Source organism: Temnothorax nylanderi, unplaced genomic scaffold, assembly GCF_030848795.1.
Source record: "Temnothorax nylanderi isolate EJ_2023f unplaced genomic scaffold, tnyl_v1.0 TNYL_tig0117_pilon, whole genome shotgun sequence".
Classification (NCBI taxonomy): Eukaryota; Metazoa; Arthropoda; class Insecta; order Hymenoptera; family Formicidae; genus Temnothorax; species Temnothorax nylanderi.
The window spans coordinates 50,289-68,772 of NW_027249179.1; the positions used below are offsets into that span (position 1 = coordinate 50,289).

At 31.2% G+C, this 18,484-nt stretch overlaps 2 protein-coding genes across 4 annotated transcripts; both read right to left on the reverse strand.

Annotated features, from left to right (window-relative positions):
• Nucleotides 1-781: 781 nt before the first annotated feature.
• Nucleotides 782-9,783, reverse strand: LOC139776359 (aminopeptidase N-like). Of its 3 annotated transcripts, XM_071712934.1 has the most exons (14): nt 9,674-9,783; nt 8,624-9,123; nt 6,769-7,218; nt 6,073-6,256; nt 5,594-5,750; nt 5,234-5,315; nt 4,213-4,592; nt 3,684-3,958; nt 3,366-3,556; nt 2,942-3,250; nt 2,790-2,859; nt 1,643-1,877; nt 1,380-1,580; nt 1,004-1,189 (listed from the first exon to the last, which is right to left on the reverse strand). In XM_071712934.1, the coding sequence occupies exons 2-12, from the start codon at nt 9,112-9,114 to the stop codon at nt 1,755-1,757; spliced, it is 2,712 nt and encodes a 903-aa protein (XP_071569035.1). In that variant the 5' UTR covers nt 9,115-9,123; nt 9,674-9,783; the 3' UTR covers nt 1,004-1,189; nt 1,380-1,580; nt 1,643-1,754. The 3 variants fall into 3 exon arrangements, with proteins under 3 accessions (XP_071569033.1, XP_071569035.1, XP_071569034.1); XM_071712933.1 differs by having other exon boundaries at nt 1,380-1,877; XM_071712932.1 differs by lacking the exons at nt 1,380-1,580; nt 1,643-1,877 and having other exon boundaries at nt 782-1,189.
• Nucleotides 9,784-10,197: 414 nt separating this feature from the next.
• Nucleotides 10,198-17,844, reverse strand: LOC139776357 (aminopeptidase N-like). The gene is made up of 12 exons (XM_071712929.1): nt 17,625-17,844; nt 16,715-17,222; nt 15,713-16,171; nt 15,234-15,432; nt 14,803-14,974; nt 14,628-14,709; nt 13,797-14,191; nt 13,087-13,364; nt 12,580-12,779; nt 11,872-12,177; nt 11,711-11,792; nt 10,198-11,153 (listed from the first exon to the last, which is right to left on the reverse strand). Exons 2-12 carry the CDS (start codon nt 17,215-17,217, stop codon nt 10,932-10,934), a joined length of 2,898 nt encoding a protein of 965 aa, XP_071569030.1. The 5' UTR covers nt 17,218-17,222; nt 17,625-17,844; the 3' UTR covers nt 10,198-10,931.
• Nucleotides 17,845-18,484: the final 640 nt, after the last annotated feature.

Genomic DNA, 18,484 nt, shown 5'->3' on the forward strand with positions numbered 1-18,484 from the left:
TATGACCTGGAAGAATTTTAATTGCCTTTGGGGGGGGGGGGGCTAATGTCGACACGAAAGGAATGGGACAAATTGGTACGACATATTCGAACTCATGGCGTGTATGTACAGCTTGCTCTACTTTTAGTTATTTGTCGTCATCCATATGTTTTGACGTCTGTTTGACGTCAAGATGACAGTCACCCTGTACAGGAATATAAATGCACGATTAAAATTAAATTATATTGAATGAGAGCAAAATAAAGACAAAATATATTACGTACGGTACAACAGTTTCACAGATGAGTTAACGTTATGAAAATAAATTTAAAAAAAAAACAATAATATGGAGCTATACACGGAGAGAATTTTTTGTTATATTTTACCCTAAAATTCACTACAAATTTGGGACAACTTGGCAACCAAGGAATTTTTAAAATATACAAAAGACATTTTACAAACAACGTGATAAAAATTACCAAGCAGATTGGTAAATTTTGAAAAATTATTGAAATTTCCTAGATATATTTTAGTAAAATTAATCAGACATAATTTATATTTTAATGTAATAAATATTAATATTTTTTATTATGGTAGATATTAATCAGAATAGCTCGCATAAAATTCTTGGTGGTACATGTTATCCCACAACTACCATGATTTCAGGGTAAATTATAAGAGAAAATTCTCTCCGTGTACGAGCCATCACTTGGTTACTTTATACATTAACCAAAGGATTGTACACGTCATATTATGATAATGTTTCTGTACCACAAGTCGCAATAAAATTTTAAGAATCAAATTTGAATGACGAAACATTTTACCTTTTATTCTGTCAATAAATGCTTGATAATGTCTCGGGAAATTCCCCAAAACCTTTGAAAAGATTATATTTATGTTATAGATATACATAGACGATATTGGTATAAAATAATATCTTAACTTATTGTAAGTTGATAAGAGAGATAAGGGACTCTTTCTGATAAGCTTAAGAACTAATATTAATAATACACGTAGATACATATACATATTTATACTGTAATTATTTTCTTCTAATTGGTTATGTTTCTTCTACAGATTTATTTCCTTTTATTATAAATGATGAAAATTTGTTAAGTACATTCGCCAATTCAGATTTTTGGCGTTCCATTACACGTTGAATTTTTTCAGGTACTTTTTCTTCGAATTTACTTTTCACGAAATCGTTGATCTACATCACAAATTAATATTAATTTTATTATTATATATTTAATTATACACATAAAGAAAACTGATATAAAGTATTTGTCTATAAATCATTATTTTAACAATATCAGGAATTATAGATATGTTAAATATAATTTTTTTTTTCAGAAAAAGTTTAAGAGAATAACGTAATAAATGATAGGGTAAATATTTACCCTTACGACCCCCGTCTCTCAATGACTTTATCTTTCATAGATATTGTAAAGAGCACTATCCTGAGAACATCCTGATAGCACTGTTCATAAATTTTCAATAAAAAACGAGCTACGGCTAAAACCTTCTGAAGGTTTTAGTCGTCGCTTGTTTTTTTATTAAAGAGTTATGAACAAATATAATTGAAGATCAAACGAACTTACCTGTAAGTAAAGTTCGATCGAAATTATATGAAGGGCCTCGTTCGAAAAGATTACATACCCACCCAAATTTAAACAAATCGTTTAAATATTGTTAGAAAAATAAATTTGTTTTTCTGCTTTCTCCACCCCATACGAAGCAGGTGATCTTTTCTTTCTGGTCTAGCTTCGCTTACTCTAAAAGAAAATGACGAAAACGGAACGTTTCCAGAGTAAGCGGTTTTTTTTAAATCTGAACGTTGTGACTCCTAGCACCTCGAAGAGGGTGATTACTACATGTTGTAATCTTGAGAACGAGGCCTGAAATATAACAGAAATATAACAGTTTGTGTGTCAGTACTAAGAGAAGTAATTTGCTGATGTGTGTGTATATATATATATACACATGTAGGCGGAGGAGAGGCTTCGCCCTTCTCTTTGCAATAACGATGAGTAGGAGTGGACCTTGTTTCATGTGGAAAGTTGAAAATCCGAAACGTACAATGATAGATCTCGTTTCGCTCTGTAAGCAGAAGTGGGAGGGGGGGGGGGGTGAAATTGGCTTCGCGTGGACAATTCTCTGGAACAGCAGTGTACTTTTCAAACAAAGCGAGATACACCCCACCCCTGCTTATAGGACGAAACGAGGTCTATGATTGTACGGTTCGGGTTTTCAACTTTCCACGCGAGCCAAGGTCCACTCCCACCCATTCCTGCTTGCTGTGGGGGAGCGGTAGCCCCTCCCCCGCCTACATGTGTGCTGTCTATACACACATATCAGCAAATTACTTCCTTTAATACTGAAACTATTATATTTCTTAAACTCTTTTGTTCATAATTTTTTAATAAACAACGAGCGACGGGACGGCTAAAACCTTCTGAAAGTTATTCAAGAAAATAACTTTTATAATATATGTGTAGGAAAAGGTCATTGAGGGGGGGGGGAGGGTCGTAAGGGTAAATTTACCTATTAATGTACTAATAAATTAATATCAAACTTATAAAAGAAATTAATAAATTGTGACCTTTTGTTTGTTGTAAGTATATACTAACAAATTTCAAAATTTTGATTTTTTTTAATAAGCAAATGTATATATCGTTTTAATCGTTATCTTATTATTATTTTAATAATAATGATATAATATCAAAATTTAGTCTTTATAGTTGTTGATGGTAAAAGAGAAGTAAGTAAATCTAATTATAAATAAATATGTGACATCTAAGATAATTTACCTTGTCAAGTCGTTTACGAGAATGTACGCTATAGATAATACCAATTAATATTCTCTCATTATTGCGCATTCTATAAAAGAAATTAAGAAATTACAACTAGTAGGTAAAAGACACAATGCTCATAATTAGTCAAACATATTATTAGTTATTACCTTGTATAATTATATGTTATTTCATCTAAATTTGCTAACATATAATCCAATACTGCGTCGTTGTCTGAATGTTTCTGAATAATACTTGGAATAATGTCATGGTAACCATTGTTTTGTATTATGATGTCATTCGAGGCACTTGTATTTATAAAATTAATCAAAATATCAGGATTTTCAGAACAAGCCAAGTATTCTAGTATATCATTGTCTTGTTTGATGAAATATATATCCATTAATTTGTTCCACGTAGACGCGTTGGCTTTCATTATACCATTACAATATATCCATTCTTTTAAGTCTGAGGGAATTCTATATATATGTATAATAAAAAAATTGTATAACTCTGTACATTATTATTATTAAATGTAATTTATTATCACTCTGCGCCACATATTACAACTCTATATGATTACAATAAAATTACCTAAGTGTTTCAGGATTTGCAAGAAATTCATCTAATTTAGCGGTGGCCATTCTCTTGCACTCGGAGTGACCGAAATAACATGCCCATTTTAGAGTGGTGGATCTCTTCAACTTTGTAAGATCATCTTCGGCATGATCTTCTTCGTATCCTACGTTTTTAATAATTTCATCCAAAATGCGCAGTACATATTGCTATGTGTAGAAATTATACAAAAATTATAATTTGATAATACTTTTACTGTGTCTATAATTAAATTTTAAATATACATATATATATAGATATATATATGTTTTATTAATTAATTATAATTCTACTTACCTTGAAATAATTAGTTTCTGGTAGTTTGTAAAATTCTACCGTAAAGTCTAATATATTAAACATAGGATATAACGCTATAAAATCTGTTTCTCGAGATAGGTAATTTGCGAGATCCAGAAATATCTCGATGTCGAGTTGACGTGCCATCATAAGATGATAGGCGTCATCAATGATTTGTGCTCGATTAAGCACGTGTATTTTTGTATAATTGTCAGAATTGAGATAGTTTGCAATTTTTCGCCAATTTGAATCATCGTAATTAACACGATAGTATCCTGTTGAAAAATTAATTAAAAATTAAATTACAGACCCCATTATTAAATGTTTTCCAGATTTATTAGGAAACATGTTTAAATATTTCTTTCTCATGTTTAAGTTGTATCGAAAAATCGCCTTCATAGTATACATATATTGTTAATTATGAAATAAATTATCACTGAAGCTTTGCGGTACGAAAAATAATGTTTTTTATATTAAATTATATTATTAAATTGTTGTTAAATTATTGTTATATGTAAAACATATTTACCCATTTGTTGTACGTTGACTATGACCCAGTCATTTGGATCGATTCCATCAATGCTTATATTTTTATCTTGTGGTCTTAGCCAATGAGTGGGCAGAGTAGAGGAGAAGTCGGAATTCGTTTGCGGAGTAGCAAAAGTCACAGGTAACCACCATTTATCGCTATCGGTATGCTCATTTTCGCTCTTTGGAAAATGTTCTTGCGTTAGTATCATTTTACCGGTAACGTAATTTCGAGTCACGTGTACCACAGGATAATGACTTTGTTTTAACCAGATATCCATTACATCTTTTAATTTATAGGCATTGTGTGGAACATCTGATTCATCAAGGGCTACTTGGAAGGCGTTCCATACGTCGTCGGAAGTCGCCGAACTAAATTGACTATGTAATGCAAAACAAACGTGAAAGATAATGCAGATTACATATATTTGTAGTTTATTAAATAATATAAGTTTATTATTGAACAATTTTTCATTAGTTTAATTTCTTACAAATTACACAGAAAAGAAAGAAGTGTCAAATTAACACTGACGTACTTGTATATACGCAAGAATATGTGGAGGGGTAAAAGCCATAGTGGTGTAAGTCAAATTTTTTAAAATATTGACTCGTGTGCATAGATGCAATTTATATATTGTATAGATTGCATCTATACACACGAGTCAATATTATAAAAAATTTGACTTACACAACTATGGCTTTTACTTCTCTATATAATTTTTTTAATAAGAATATCATCTTTCAATTTTAACTTTCTTTTTCTTGAGTGAACCATATATAAATGACTTAAGCAAGTTTTCTTCGTTTAACGCGATATAATCTTATATCATGATTATATATTCTTGCGTATATACATGTATATCAGTGCTAATTTGACACTTTTTTTCTGTGCATAAAAAGTAAGAAAATTAAACTGTTAATGCTACTATAAATAAAGAATTAAATGTAAGATTATTATTACATTGAATGCTTTATATACATTTATATTTCTATAATATAAATAAATATATTATAGAACTTACTGTTTGCGTAAATATTTAATAATACCGTTCCGAAATACCTCAGGGGTAAGAGTATGCTGTAACATGCGCAGTATAGCGGGTGCTGCGATAATTAACATTATATAAAGCGTGTACTAGTAGTTAAGACAACGATACCATCCGCATAAGTTCGCAAATGTAACTGACATGAGAGCAAACAAATTAATTTTTGCAATTTAAAGTAGAATAAATATTTTTTTACATTCTTATGACAAACTTAATGCATAAATAAATAGCAAATATTTATATAATCTTTTTTATTGTTACTCTTTTCTCTTTCTTACTTTGTGTTATATATACGTTTGGGAACTTGGGGATTCATTTACATTTACTTAATCTCACCCTTGCCGTAACTGGAATAAGAGAAGAGTGACTGAATTTCTTTGCGATTGTTGACTTCGAATGTAATAGGTTTCATATGCTTAGCAATGTCATTATGAAGAGCTGATTGCTGAGTCTTGATAACAAAGAAGTCCATTATTCGCCATTCTTTAAAAATCTGGAAGCATACGGAACTCTAGAAAGTTTCAATAAAATTAACTAAATATTAATAGAATATTATTACTACCAATATAAACAAGCAATTTAAAAAATCAATTTTTAATTCAATTAGAATAAAACGATAATTTTATGCCAAAAATGTATTGCCAATAATTACAGATAAAATATAAGTCATTTATTTATTTTTTTTGTTTTCATATTTTACAGTCAAATATAGAGAATCAATGTATTTTAATATATTATTTAATCTATCTGTCACATAAATATTATAATAATTTATTCAAATGCATAAGGACAATTGTAACAATATTTATATCAACCTCGTTGAGGACATATTCTTCGAAGAATGACGCAAAGCCTTCGTTTAGCCACACGTAAGACCACCAAAACGGACTGACTACATTACCAAACCATTGATGCGCCATTTCATGTGCTGCTGTCACCGCTACTGCTAGTTTACGATGCAACGTATCTTTCTTTTCATCGTATGCAAATTCATGTTCGCTAAAAATGATTTTATAACACAGTTATATATTGTTCCTTTTCGTAAAAGTGTGCTATATAATTAATGTTTACATATTATAAATGTTTAAGGTAAGAGACTTTTTATGGCCTTGATAATTTGCCGTTTATAATTTGAGGATTCTTTTCCCTAATTTTTTTCAATCTCGAATATAACTCTATTATATTTTTATTATTTCTATGTCAGACATTTCATATCTTCTTCACGATTGCTTAATAATTGTCTTAAATTCCGGTTTAAATTGATAGAAAACGTTTAAAACTATATTTATAAAAATATAGTTTGAACATAAAAAGGGATAAGAGTTGATTTGAAAATTTCTGAGCCTATTTTCTCTTACAGAGTTTCTATAAAATACAATATTAAACACAAACATGCATGCATCAGTAATCTGGCAATATGTAACATAGCAAAAAAAAATTGTTTTATGTAAAGAGAATACTATACGTGTAAGTCATTCTGTTAACATATCTCTTAAATTACGTTGCGTTACATGTAAATAATGAGTCCCCAATTTTCCATGGCGCCAGCTGTAAGCTGCGGAACTGCTAAATGATCCATTTTCGGAACTTTATCGGTGCTGTTGGTATATTCCGTTAATATGTCTCTAGCCTTTTGAGCAACCTCCTGCGCAAATTTTGAGTGCGGAGCCAGTGCTGATCTGCACCACATGTTGTGCGTTCCATCCGCGTTAGGAACACGAACAAAATCGGACACCACAAATGCTACGAGATAGGTGGACATGACGGGGGTCGTGTCAAAGTGTGTCCACATTGTATCGTCCTCGTCGTTAGATTGATCCCGTATCGGCATATTTGACACAGCTGTGTAGTTTCGATGATGTTTTATGGAGATGTTGAAGGTGGCTTTTAATGCCGGCTCGTCCCAACATGGGAACGCTCGTCGCGCCCAAGTTGGCTCGAAATGCGTTGCGGCCAACCACCTATCACATTTCAATGTAACACGCTTTTGATAACGGATAAATTCATCAGTTACTGTTAAAACGAGCGAAATGTTTGGAGAACGTGTAAATGCGGTTTATAAATCATATTTGAACTATATACATTCCTTGCAATCTGGCTGCGACAAGTGTCACTCGATGCTTTCGAACGAAATTTTAGGGCGATAAATGCATATGCTTTTTCAGAAATTTGATAACCGGATTTTATTGGAATGATTGGAATAAATTTAATTTGACATAATGGAGAGTGTTTTTAAAAATTAATTTTTTGTTTACAACTTATAAAATTTATATTACATGGTTATATATATTTAGAAAAATATTTTAGATAACATTCTGTTCAAAAAATGCAAGGAAATATATAATTATAAATTTAAATAAAAAAGTAAAATATAATAACGTATTTACAGAAAAAATGTTTAATTATATAAAGGAATAAAGCATTTTTAAAATATTATATTCATGCAGTTATAAATCTGAGGCCTAAAACATGCTTTATGTTAAATCTTATGCGAATTTAAGATTTTGGCACCTTACGGTAATTGCAAAAATAACAAGAAGATTATAATAAGTGTTATTACGAATTACGAAGATAATACATAAAAAAAGTTTGCAAATTAGAAACTTACTTCCTCATCATTTTTTGCGCTTATAAATCTTTCTCTATGAATTAACAAAATTATTGGCATATAATAGATTGGCTTCCTTATAGAGAAAACTTTATTAGCGAGAAAAATGATGAGAAAGCAATGTGCAAGTTTCTAATTTGCACATTTTTTTATTTTTATATAATCTTCACAGGAAATGGACAATAAACAAAGAAACTTAATTTGAATAACAATTTGACATTTTCTGGGAGAGAGAGAATTGGTAGAGGGTCAGCTCAGTAGCACAGGTGGGATTTTACAATCAGGACAATGTCAAACCGATATTGGCTTTGGGAGTTCAAATGTTGCAAGAACATCGAGCCGATATGTGCCCATGTTTCCAATGTTGGAAAACCCCACCTAAGATGTTATAAAAAAAATATTTATAAAAAATGTAAAAGAAGGATGTGTAAAAGTCGTAGATTTTTGCCCTCAGCCGGTAAGGGAAATTTGTATGTTTTTTTTAATAGTTTTAGGCTGCAGAATCACGTGATGCAATTAGTGTTCCATAAACACGAAGGGAACATATGTAAAAATTTGAAAGAATATAAACTGCACACACGCACACACGCACACACGCTCACACGCAGCACATAGCCATTTAAAAAAATGCGATTTTATGACGTTTTAGAACATTTTGAACACATTGGCATCGAAAACTAAAAAAAATTTATACGAAAACAAAGTTTCCTCTATGAGAAAGCAAAATTGATAACTTTGAAACTTTAATATATACTCACACTTTATCTCCGTTCTCATTGATGTACGATGTTCTGAAGAAACCATGCAAATCGTTGTTTATAGTACCGACGAATTGTATATTTAAACTATAAATTCCAAGCGGTAATTCATCGTCAAAGTGAAGAGTTAAGATTTCTGTTTCATTATCATAATTATGCGCGGTCGGTGCGTAGGTGACAGTATCACTGCTGACCAATGACGTCGCCGTTTCATTTATCGTCAATTCCAATGCGTGCAAACTTAAGTCTCGCGTTGCACGACGGATCTCGATGATAATATGGGATTTACCGTCAAAGGTAAAATTATCCTCTTCAATATACGGTATCAATGCGATGTCGTAGTGCACCGGCACTACGTTGTCTGGTAAACGGTAATTGACTGTTGCGCTCAAGTCATTCTCTGAATCTCCGTCAACAGGGAGAGCCGTTACAGTGGTAAATATTAGGCCGACATTTACTAATACTTTCAGAAACGTTATACCAACCCTCATTTCAAATACCTGTATAGACCGTATTTCATAAGAAAAGGAAAAGACCAATTACATTGTATATCTAATAATTTTTCTTGTTTATTTTCTATCTTCATATTTTAATATAAATTGATTTTTAAGGAGAAGGTTTGTATAAATGTCGTCGATATAAATTTTGTGCAGCTATCAACTTAGTTTCTAAATAAAGAATAGAATGCAAAGTTATTTTAATGTTTCTAACGCAAATAGATGTATATATAAAAAATTTTAAATAAAGAAATGATTTTTAATCTATATATCTAAGATATTTTACAGTTTTGTTAATTTAATCCGATGGGTATTGACAAACACAATAAAATTCGTTTTTTTAGTTATATGTACTGTATTACGGTATTAAATATATTGTTGAAAGTCTTGTGTTTAGAAACGCGAATGTAGGTGATGTCACCGTTATTATCAAGAATATATATTGACATTTGAATCTAAATTCGTAATAATTATCGAGGGCCTTGCGAAATGTCGACGAGATAATTCTCGCGTTGCAATCGGTTTCTCATTGTTGTCAGTGTATTAATATTACCTTTCTGCCACTAATATATTGTGATATAATTGCCAAAATCAAGCCGCGAAACGTTACGCGCGGTTAAGTCTTACTACTCGATAGTAAAGCGCCTTTACTTATGAAGGGAAATGGCTCTGGTCTTCTATTTATAACATTCGGCGAATACCTCGTATTCGGCATGACAATCGGAAGTTCGACAGTCATCCATTGTTATTTCAAACGTGCCTAACGGCATGAATAATTTACACGATTGACCTATGGCTCATATTATGAAACGATGAGTTATGTCACACATTAACATTTTTAAATACACGGAATGTAAATCAAAGTATAAAAATTAAACAATCTCTGTTTTATTACTCGTAGTTTAAAAAACCAAAGTTTTACACCAAAGTTTTAGTTTATTATTATGACCATTTTAAGGATGTTCAATCCGTGTAACGTTTTTTTTATGAATATTGTTAATATTTACATAATAATAAAAATTATACATTTTGCACTGACGACGTGCATTTTGTTAATCCCTCCCAAACTATACGTAGTAACACAAATTATTATATCTTTTATTAATACATTTTGCGATCAGGCAAATTACAATGTTGTAAAAGGCATGTTAGAGTAATCAATCAAACACATTGCAAAAAATCTTTTTATAATTTGACAATTAAAAATAATCTCTCTGTAAACATTTCAACTCGATTGTCCTTCCGCTAAAATTTGACGAAAAACGTCTTTCTCTTTCTTTATTTCGGTCATAAATAATTATAAATTAAATAAGCTACAATATAAGTGGTATAAATAGCAATTAGTATATTTACAATCATACCACGTACACACAATTATATTTAACTATATTATACGTTTTAATAATTTTTCAGCATAATTATACGGTGTTAAATTTTCGCAGTACAGGATGGTTCTGTATATTTGGTCTTTAATCTATAATTTGTTAAATATTATGATAACATGCTTATCAGCATTATCAAAAGCATCTTTGATATCTTGATAAATTACAACAAATGCGCGTTCATATTATGCATTTGTTGTGACTTCAAATATGAGAAATTGGGAAAGTAATATATAATACATCTGCAGGACCTTTCTGCAATCTCATCTTCTCACTTACAAAATCGAACGTGATAATGTCTCAACAATTGAATTATTGTTGAAAGAATCGGAAAAGTGTTATACATGACATCGATTTCATTGAGAAAATATGATCAAGTTTAACTCGATCAAATAAAGATATTACACACGCGACGATAAATTTGACTTTTCAATAGAATCGTGTGAGTAATGACAATGACGCAATCAGAAGCAACGACGCCAACGTAATGGAACCGGCAGAGCCTTCACTTTGGCATGCTTTACAATTTTCTTCTATCCAATCCTCAACTTCTTCTCGATAATTTTTTATCCAAGCAAGATTCTCTATCGCGACGGTTAATCCCTCAACTTTATCGATCAACTGCAGTTTTCCATGTACGAGTATCGACAACTAAAAATGCAAAAACGATTATTTAACAGTTTTTCCTAAGATTGTTAATATTAGTCATTGATGTTATTAACTTATTTCTACAATATGATATGTTGATGACAATCGACTACATTTTGGAGAAGCAATATTTCGCAAAATTGTGAAACGTCTAATCAATCCACTCTGAGATAAGATATCTGAGCGTGATCAAGGACGAGATAGAAATGAAATGTCTCATAGGTTCTAATTACTAAAATTTAGTTACACAAAAGATACGTTATCGCAACCTGATACGTATCCACATATGGCACTTAGCTGTTTAAAAAAAAGTGTTTAAATTTGAGACAGTGTAAAACTGAGGATATTAACTACCCAATGTTAATTTTCAATGGATAGATATTAATTAAATTATATTGCTGAAATTATTTATAATGAAAATTAATTTATGCTGCGTATATATGATATGTGCGATATGAATGTTAAATCTGAAGGAGTATGTCTTTCAATAAATGCTTAATTTTCTTATTTATTTTACAAAAGCATGATAGATCAAATTAGAGAGAAATTAATTACGTTACCTCTGTATATTGCTTAGCTGATACGATTCTGCCAGAAAGTTTATTCAAGAGGCTAATGAGCCGCGAGTTATCTTTCTTATCTCTGTAAAGAAATCGTTATATTATCAATTTATTCACGACGTATCGTGCGTTATCAAAGTAAGCAGTGAAAAACAACTTACGCCTCTTGGATATCTTCGATATAAGTATTGATGAATTCTATGAGGACGTCGAAAGATTCGGCATTACCCGCACATACCGAATTCATCGCAGCGAAAACATCGACGACAGAATTTTCCTCAAGAGATGACTTGAGGAATCTATTGGCAATTTCTTTGGACTTGGCGCAACCAAGACCGGCCAGAACGTCCGCCTTTTCATCCTTGTCTTGGATGGTCTTGTACTTTTCTAGAGTCTTGTTCCATGTATCTAGATTAGCGTTTCGCAGCCCGGCGCAAAGAATTCCACTCCTCAGGTCCGGCACCAGTCTGAAAGCACGCAGTCGCAATTTGTATAGATTAGATACACAGTAAAAAATTTTGTGTCAATGGAAGTCCACTCTCAATTTTGTGTTAAAATAACTCATTCATCGTGTTATTTTTTACATTTAGAAATGTTATATCGACATTTTTTTAGTAAAAAATGTAAAAAATAACACGATAAATGAGTTATTTTAACACAAAATTGAGAGTGGACTTCCATTAACACAAAATTTTTTACTGTGTACGCATGATGTGTTAACAAGACACGTATTCTATTTTGTAATGCAGAGAATTTTTAACTTCACAGATTTTTTTAAAATGATTCAGAAATCTTATTGTTATTTGCAGCAGGTATAATGTGATCGTTATAGTTGCGGTTTCACGAAACTGTAAATTTTTCGGACTTACATCTGTTTATTGTCCTTAGGCTTCTGTTCCAACCATTTTGCGAGCTTCTCATTAACGAACTTTTCGCAGGACTCCAGTCCATATCTACAAGCCGTGTTTAATGCCAACACTTTGGCAAGTTTATCTACATGCGTACCATTTGCCGGATCTTCGTAGTTGGCTTCCTCTACAAAATTTGCTGTCTTATTAGCGACATATATCTGAAATTCAGTGATGCATTAGAACGACACTCGCAAACGTTTTTCCTTTTTTTTGCTATTAAAACATACACTGTTAAATATTAAAGGATGAAATTTAAACCAATACCTTAAATCAAATAACATTTTGTTATTTTTAACTACCGTGTGTGTGTCGAAATTTATTATTTTAACACAAAACAGTATTAACTCCATTGGTTCACTTCAACTTATAGGAATGGTTAAAAATGACTCAAATTGAGTATAATTTGACACTACTTTAACAGCGTACATCTGCAATATCGCGTATATTTCTTCTTATTCAGCTTACCTGATATGCTGTGTAGTTCTTCCCGCCCAGTAATACGCTGTCCAAATAATTGAGTGCTCTGGCAGCGGCATACCATGGAATATAATCAACCTCGTTTGACAGATACGACGTAATATTCAATGCAGTCGTATACTTCAAGCGTCCTGCTCGCGCGAGATTTAATGCGTCGTCAATCAATTGAGCGCGGTTAGTCGCGCTTATATTTTTGTAATCAGACGTTAATAAGTACTCCGATAAAAGCACCCAGTTTTCTTTGTCATAATTTACACGATAATATCCTGTAAAATAATATTGTTTAGTATTCTTGAGTTCTACTCAATTTTTAATCATTGTCTTCGCGATAAATTTGCTTCTGTATACTTAATCATGATTATGAAACAAGCATAAGTCACTAATATAAGTTAATTAATATGATATTGTAAAATAATTAAAATATAAATTAAATTTATCATGTTATTTGTTTTACATTACTGTGTACAAGACATAATTTTGTTACATAAAAGATTTACGGAAGAGAATATTTTATGATAAAATACAAAAGTCTATTTCAAAAAGCAAGACATAAACTACTTTCATTATGGAAATAAGTCTTCAATGTGCTCTGTCACTTATAAAAAATTTACACATAACGTTAGTATTAAAATAATATCAATTGATAGATGCACAAATATCGTTAACAATGAATAAAGATAACGATGATCAACACATACCTGTTTGATCCTTATTAAAAAGTATCCATTTCGTCTTGTTCAAGTTTTCGATTGACATAACTTCTTCGGGTATCAACCAGCGAGATTTTCTATCCGCGGGCAGCACTTCTTCCGGATCCTCTTCCGTTACAAAATTGATGGGTACATACCACTGAGTCTTATCTTCTTTCGGTGATTTTGTTCGGAAAAATCGTTCCTGTGTTACATCAAATTGTTCTGATGTCGCGTTCCATGTGACGGTGACAACAGGATATCCAGGTTTGTTTACCCAGCTGTCCATAACTTTTTTAAGAGAAACATTTTTCGGCAAATAATCTGCCAGTTTCTTATCGGATTTTTGGATAGAGTCGAAGAGATCATTAGAAGTAACGGAAGAAGTCTCGCTTTTGCTAAAACTGAAAAGTTATGATTGTCTTATTATCTTATCGACTATATTTTTTTAAATGTTGCACACAACTGCAATTACGTCCAGTAATGGTCACAAGTAAAAATAAAAAAAAAATTAACTTTTAAAACTTATATATAGTTTTGTTAGTATAAGTATAATGATAGCCAATTCTATTTGATAGTTTTTTTTTAAGATATTAGTTACATTGATTTTAAGTGAATATTAATATTAATACAATAGCTGATATAAAGATTTTGTGAGGCGTTTAAAAATGTCTCACAAAAGATAATAAGATTAAAGTGGTGAATTCGTGTGCTTATTAAGTATAATTATTGCATCGTTTATATATATATATATAATGTTTATATAATATAAATGTTTAAGAAAACGCTTTCCTTACTTTCATAAATATGAATCTTTAAATATGATTATAATAAACTCACTGATCATTTAGATATTGTTTAAGTCCTTTTTGGAAGACGGTTTCCGTCAAAAACCCGTTCATCATATTAAGAATAGAAGCGCCTGCAAAGATGAATAATATAAATTAGAGTAATGATTGTAGAGTAATGATGTCATTTTTATTGCGTTATCATACAAAAGAAAGGATTAATGTACCTTTTTTGTAGGCAATGTCGTCAAACAAGCTTTTAATTTGGGCGGGAGTTTGTATACTGGTTTCAACAGGTTCCAATGGACGAGTTTTACTACTTGCATCAACAACGAACGAGGATGCTTGCAAATTTGTAACAACGAATTGTTCCATAAGACGCCAATCGTCATCCTCATCCTGCAATATAGTTCGGCTGGTAATTTTAATTACGATAAGTGATATACCACAAGTTTTATCATGTAAATTCTTTAAAAATATCGGGCTTCTATATACAATTTTAATGCAGTATGATTAATTACAATGTTAATTGTAAATCGTGTTCTTTACTAACTTAAATTTATACATAATAGCTGTTTCTTAATTCTTTAGTGCACAGAACACATTCTAATTATTATAACTTTCGAAATTAAAAATATTTGATATTTTATGTACTTACCAATTTTGGAATAACTTTATCAGAAATATAATATTGGAAGAAGGTAGCGAATCCTTCGTTTAGCCAGATAGAATTCCACCATTTGCAAGTAACTAAATTACCGAACCATTGATGAGCGAACTCGTGAGCTATTACTGTCCCTATAGCCTGCTTGTCTGCCGTGGTTGTTTTATTCACTACGTAGAGAAGTCGAGGTTCTCTGAAAAATAAATAATATGTTATTTCTTGATGCACTAATAACATTGTCGCGTTTATAATAATTATTTTAATATTTGTGGCTTATATAAATTAAAATCAATACTTAAAGAGATATAATGGTCACGTTTGTTTTGCAGACGCATAAAGATTGTGCAAGGCAAAAGTTTTTACATTCCATATAAAATTGATTACTTGTAAGTCATTTTAATCAATGTTTAAAATTGTAAGTATTTTGAGACAACTTATTCGTTCTTCGATCAACGATCTTTGACCGACATTACCTGTACGTCACAAGACCCCAATTTTCCATAGCACCAGCCGCGAAGTCTGGAATGGCAATTTGATCCATCTTTTGCATGCTTTGTCCTGTTTTTCCGTAATAATCGATGCCGGTGTAATTCTTCAGTTCCTCCAACGTTTGCAATCCATAATCAAATGCGAATTCCTTCGCGCTGTTCTCTACCGTAGGTTTCGCCAAAATGCCAAAAGTTTTGTCTTTGTTCTCCAAAGTCTCGAAATCCGAGACTACAAAAGCTACGAGGTAAGTGGACATTATTGGCGTCCGATCGAAAACTGTTCCCTCTTTATCAGACTTTCCAAGCATATTTGAAACTGCTTTGTAACCCTGAATTTTAGGGACTTTGATAGTAATATTAAAAGTTGCTTTCAATGACGGTTCGTCCCAGCATGGGAAGGCCTGTCTCGCGCCTACTGGTTCAAACTGAGTTGTTGCGAGCCACCTGTAACATATAAATAATTGTAACATTTCAAACAATTTTCCATTTCTTGCATTTGGTTGTTAAAATAGCATTGCTTGTTTTCAAAGAAATTATTCATCTTGATATTGATTTGTCAGTAAAAAATTTGATTCAACATTGTTTAAAAAATTCCACATTATCCACTTTGTCTAAAAAGAGAATTAATTATTCGATTCTTATAATAGAAAATTTAGAAGAAAAATTATAAAGAGAGGAAAACAATTCTTGTAATTAAAAAACTGGAAAAATTCCCGTATTACTTGAATTTATAATTAAGGTTAACTTTCTTTTTTAACAATCTTGATTCAATCATTTAAACTGTAATACAGAATAAGAAAGATTTTAGATAATTTTAAGTTGATATAAAGCTTACATAATGTACAATATACATGTACAATATAAAAGTTTTAGTCTTAAGTTGTTTCTTAATTATTTAGTGCACAACAAATTCTTATTATTATAAAAATAAGTTTAACAATTTTTAGTGAAAATTAAAATAGAAATTTAATTGTTATCTTATCTTACGTCTTTTTTCCGTCCTTATTCTGGTAAGAACTTCTGTAGAATCCACGTAAGTCGTCATTTAATATCCCAGTGTAACTCAAAGATAGTTTTGCATTTTCTTGTTCTTTAATTGTATCGTTAAAAGTTAGTATCACAAAGTCCTTTTGCGGATCATAAACAATTGTTTGTAGTTCCTTGGGAGTGCTGCCCTTTTTTTCCTCTGTTAAAATAACATCCTTCTGAACGAATTCAAGTTCTTTGGCATGGAACGTTATGGTTCTTGTAGCATTTATAATTTTGAGAGTGATTACAGACTTTCCATTGAAACTAAAATTATTTTTGGGTGACTCAAAAATCGGCTCCAATGTGATATCATAATTGATAGGTACGACATCGTTTGGTAATCTATAGTTGTCTGAAACTTCTTGAATGAGCTGAGGAGGCACGTCATCGAAAATAGGATCGCTTGCCCAACAAGCCGCTATAACAAGCATCAATGGCAGGAAGGACTTCATCGTTAACATCGTACCTATGTAAGCGAAAAAAATTTGTGAAAACATGGATCCAATCTGCTTCTAAGAGAGTACGTAATACAAGAAAGTAATATAATTAAGATACAATCGAATAATGATAAAATGCATCAGATATTTCCCCCTAAATAATTTAAGAAAAAATAATTTAATATTTATTTTTGTTTTGTTTAAAGCAAGAATTTGATAATAATAAAAGAAAAGTATAAATGCTAGAGGAAAGAAATTATATCAAATTTTATAAATTCTTTTTATTGAATGTTACTGTACAAAATAATATAAAGTTTCTCGATAAGGATTATGCTTGCATCATAAACTTTTATTAACAAAAATATTATTTTTATTTAAAATAACTAATTGTTTCACAAGAGAGGTGCAGTCGATGATAATTAATGACATACCTTAAAGCTAATTAAAGATGGAGAGCCGTGCGGGTCGATTCCTCGTCCCCGCAGAGGCGAGATTTGTTGAAAGACTGCCTGGTCAAAATTTCGGGCCTTATAAGGCCGTGACGGTAGGACGTGTCGTCGTTAAAAAAATGTCGCTGCCACTTTTAATCTTATCGCCAGGCTCTCTTAGAGCAAAAGGTATTATACTTTTCGAGGTAAAAGAGTAAGTGGACCATCTCGAACGCGACTCGCGAAATTTCCGGGACAGTTTTAACGCCGACACCGCTGATAACGCCGATAACTAAAATACAATGTTATCCGACCAATCAATGGCAGGCCCGGTCAGAGATATCATGTCAGAGATCTAACTTTTTTATCATATCTTTCAGGACGTATCAAATGGTACTGCTTAAGCAATATGCTACATCGATTTATGAAGAAATGAATTTGTAACGCTACTATAAAAATTTTTATTTTCGTATTACGAATCAATTCTCTTTAAGCGAAGCTATTTACATGTTAATCTAAAAACATGTATATAAATTCTTTAATGTATAATATTTTTTTATTTTTCTTCTTGATGTGTTTCTTTTTTTTCCTTGAATTTTAAGGACAAATTATACCGAAAATAAGGCTAATTTTATTTTAAAAAAGTAATTCAATGTAAGATTATGATAAAAATTGCTGTATTATATTTCAAATGCACTCCTGCAATATCGATACAACAAGCAAACTATTTTTGGTTAATTAAAAATTGAAATGATTTGTAAGGGCCCTATTTGAATATGGCTTCAAAAAATTGTAATTTTAACTTTTTGCCCGAAAACAGGTGTATGTATTCGTATACTTACCATATTTTCTTCACTTTCTGC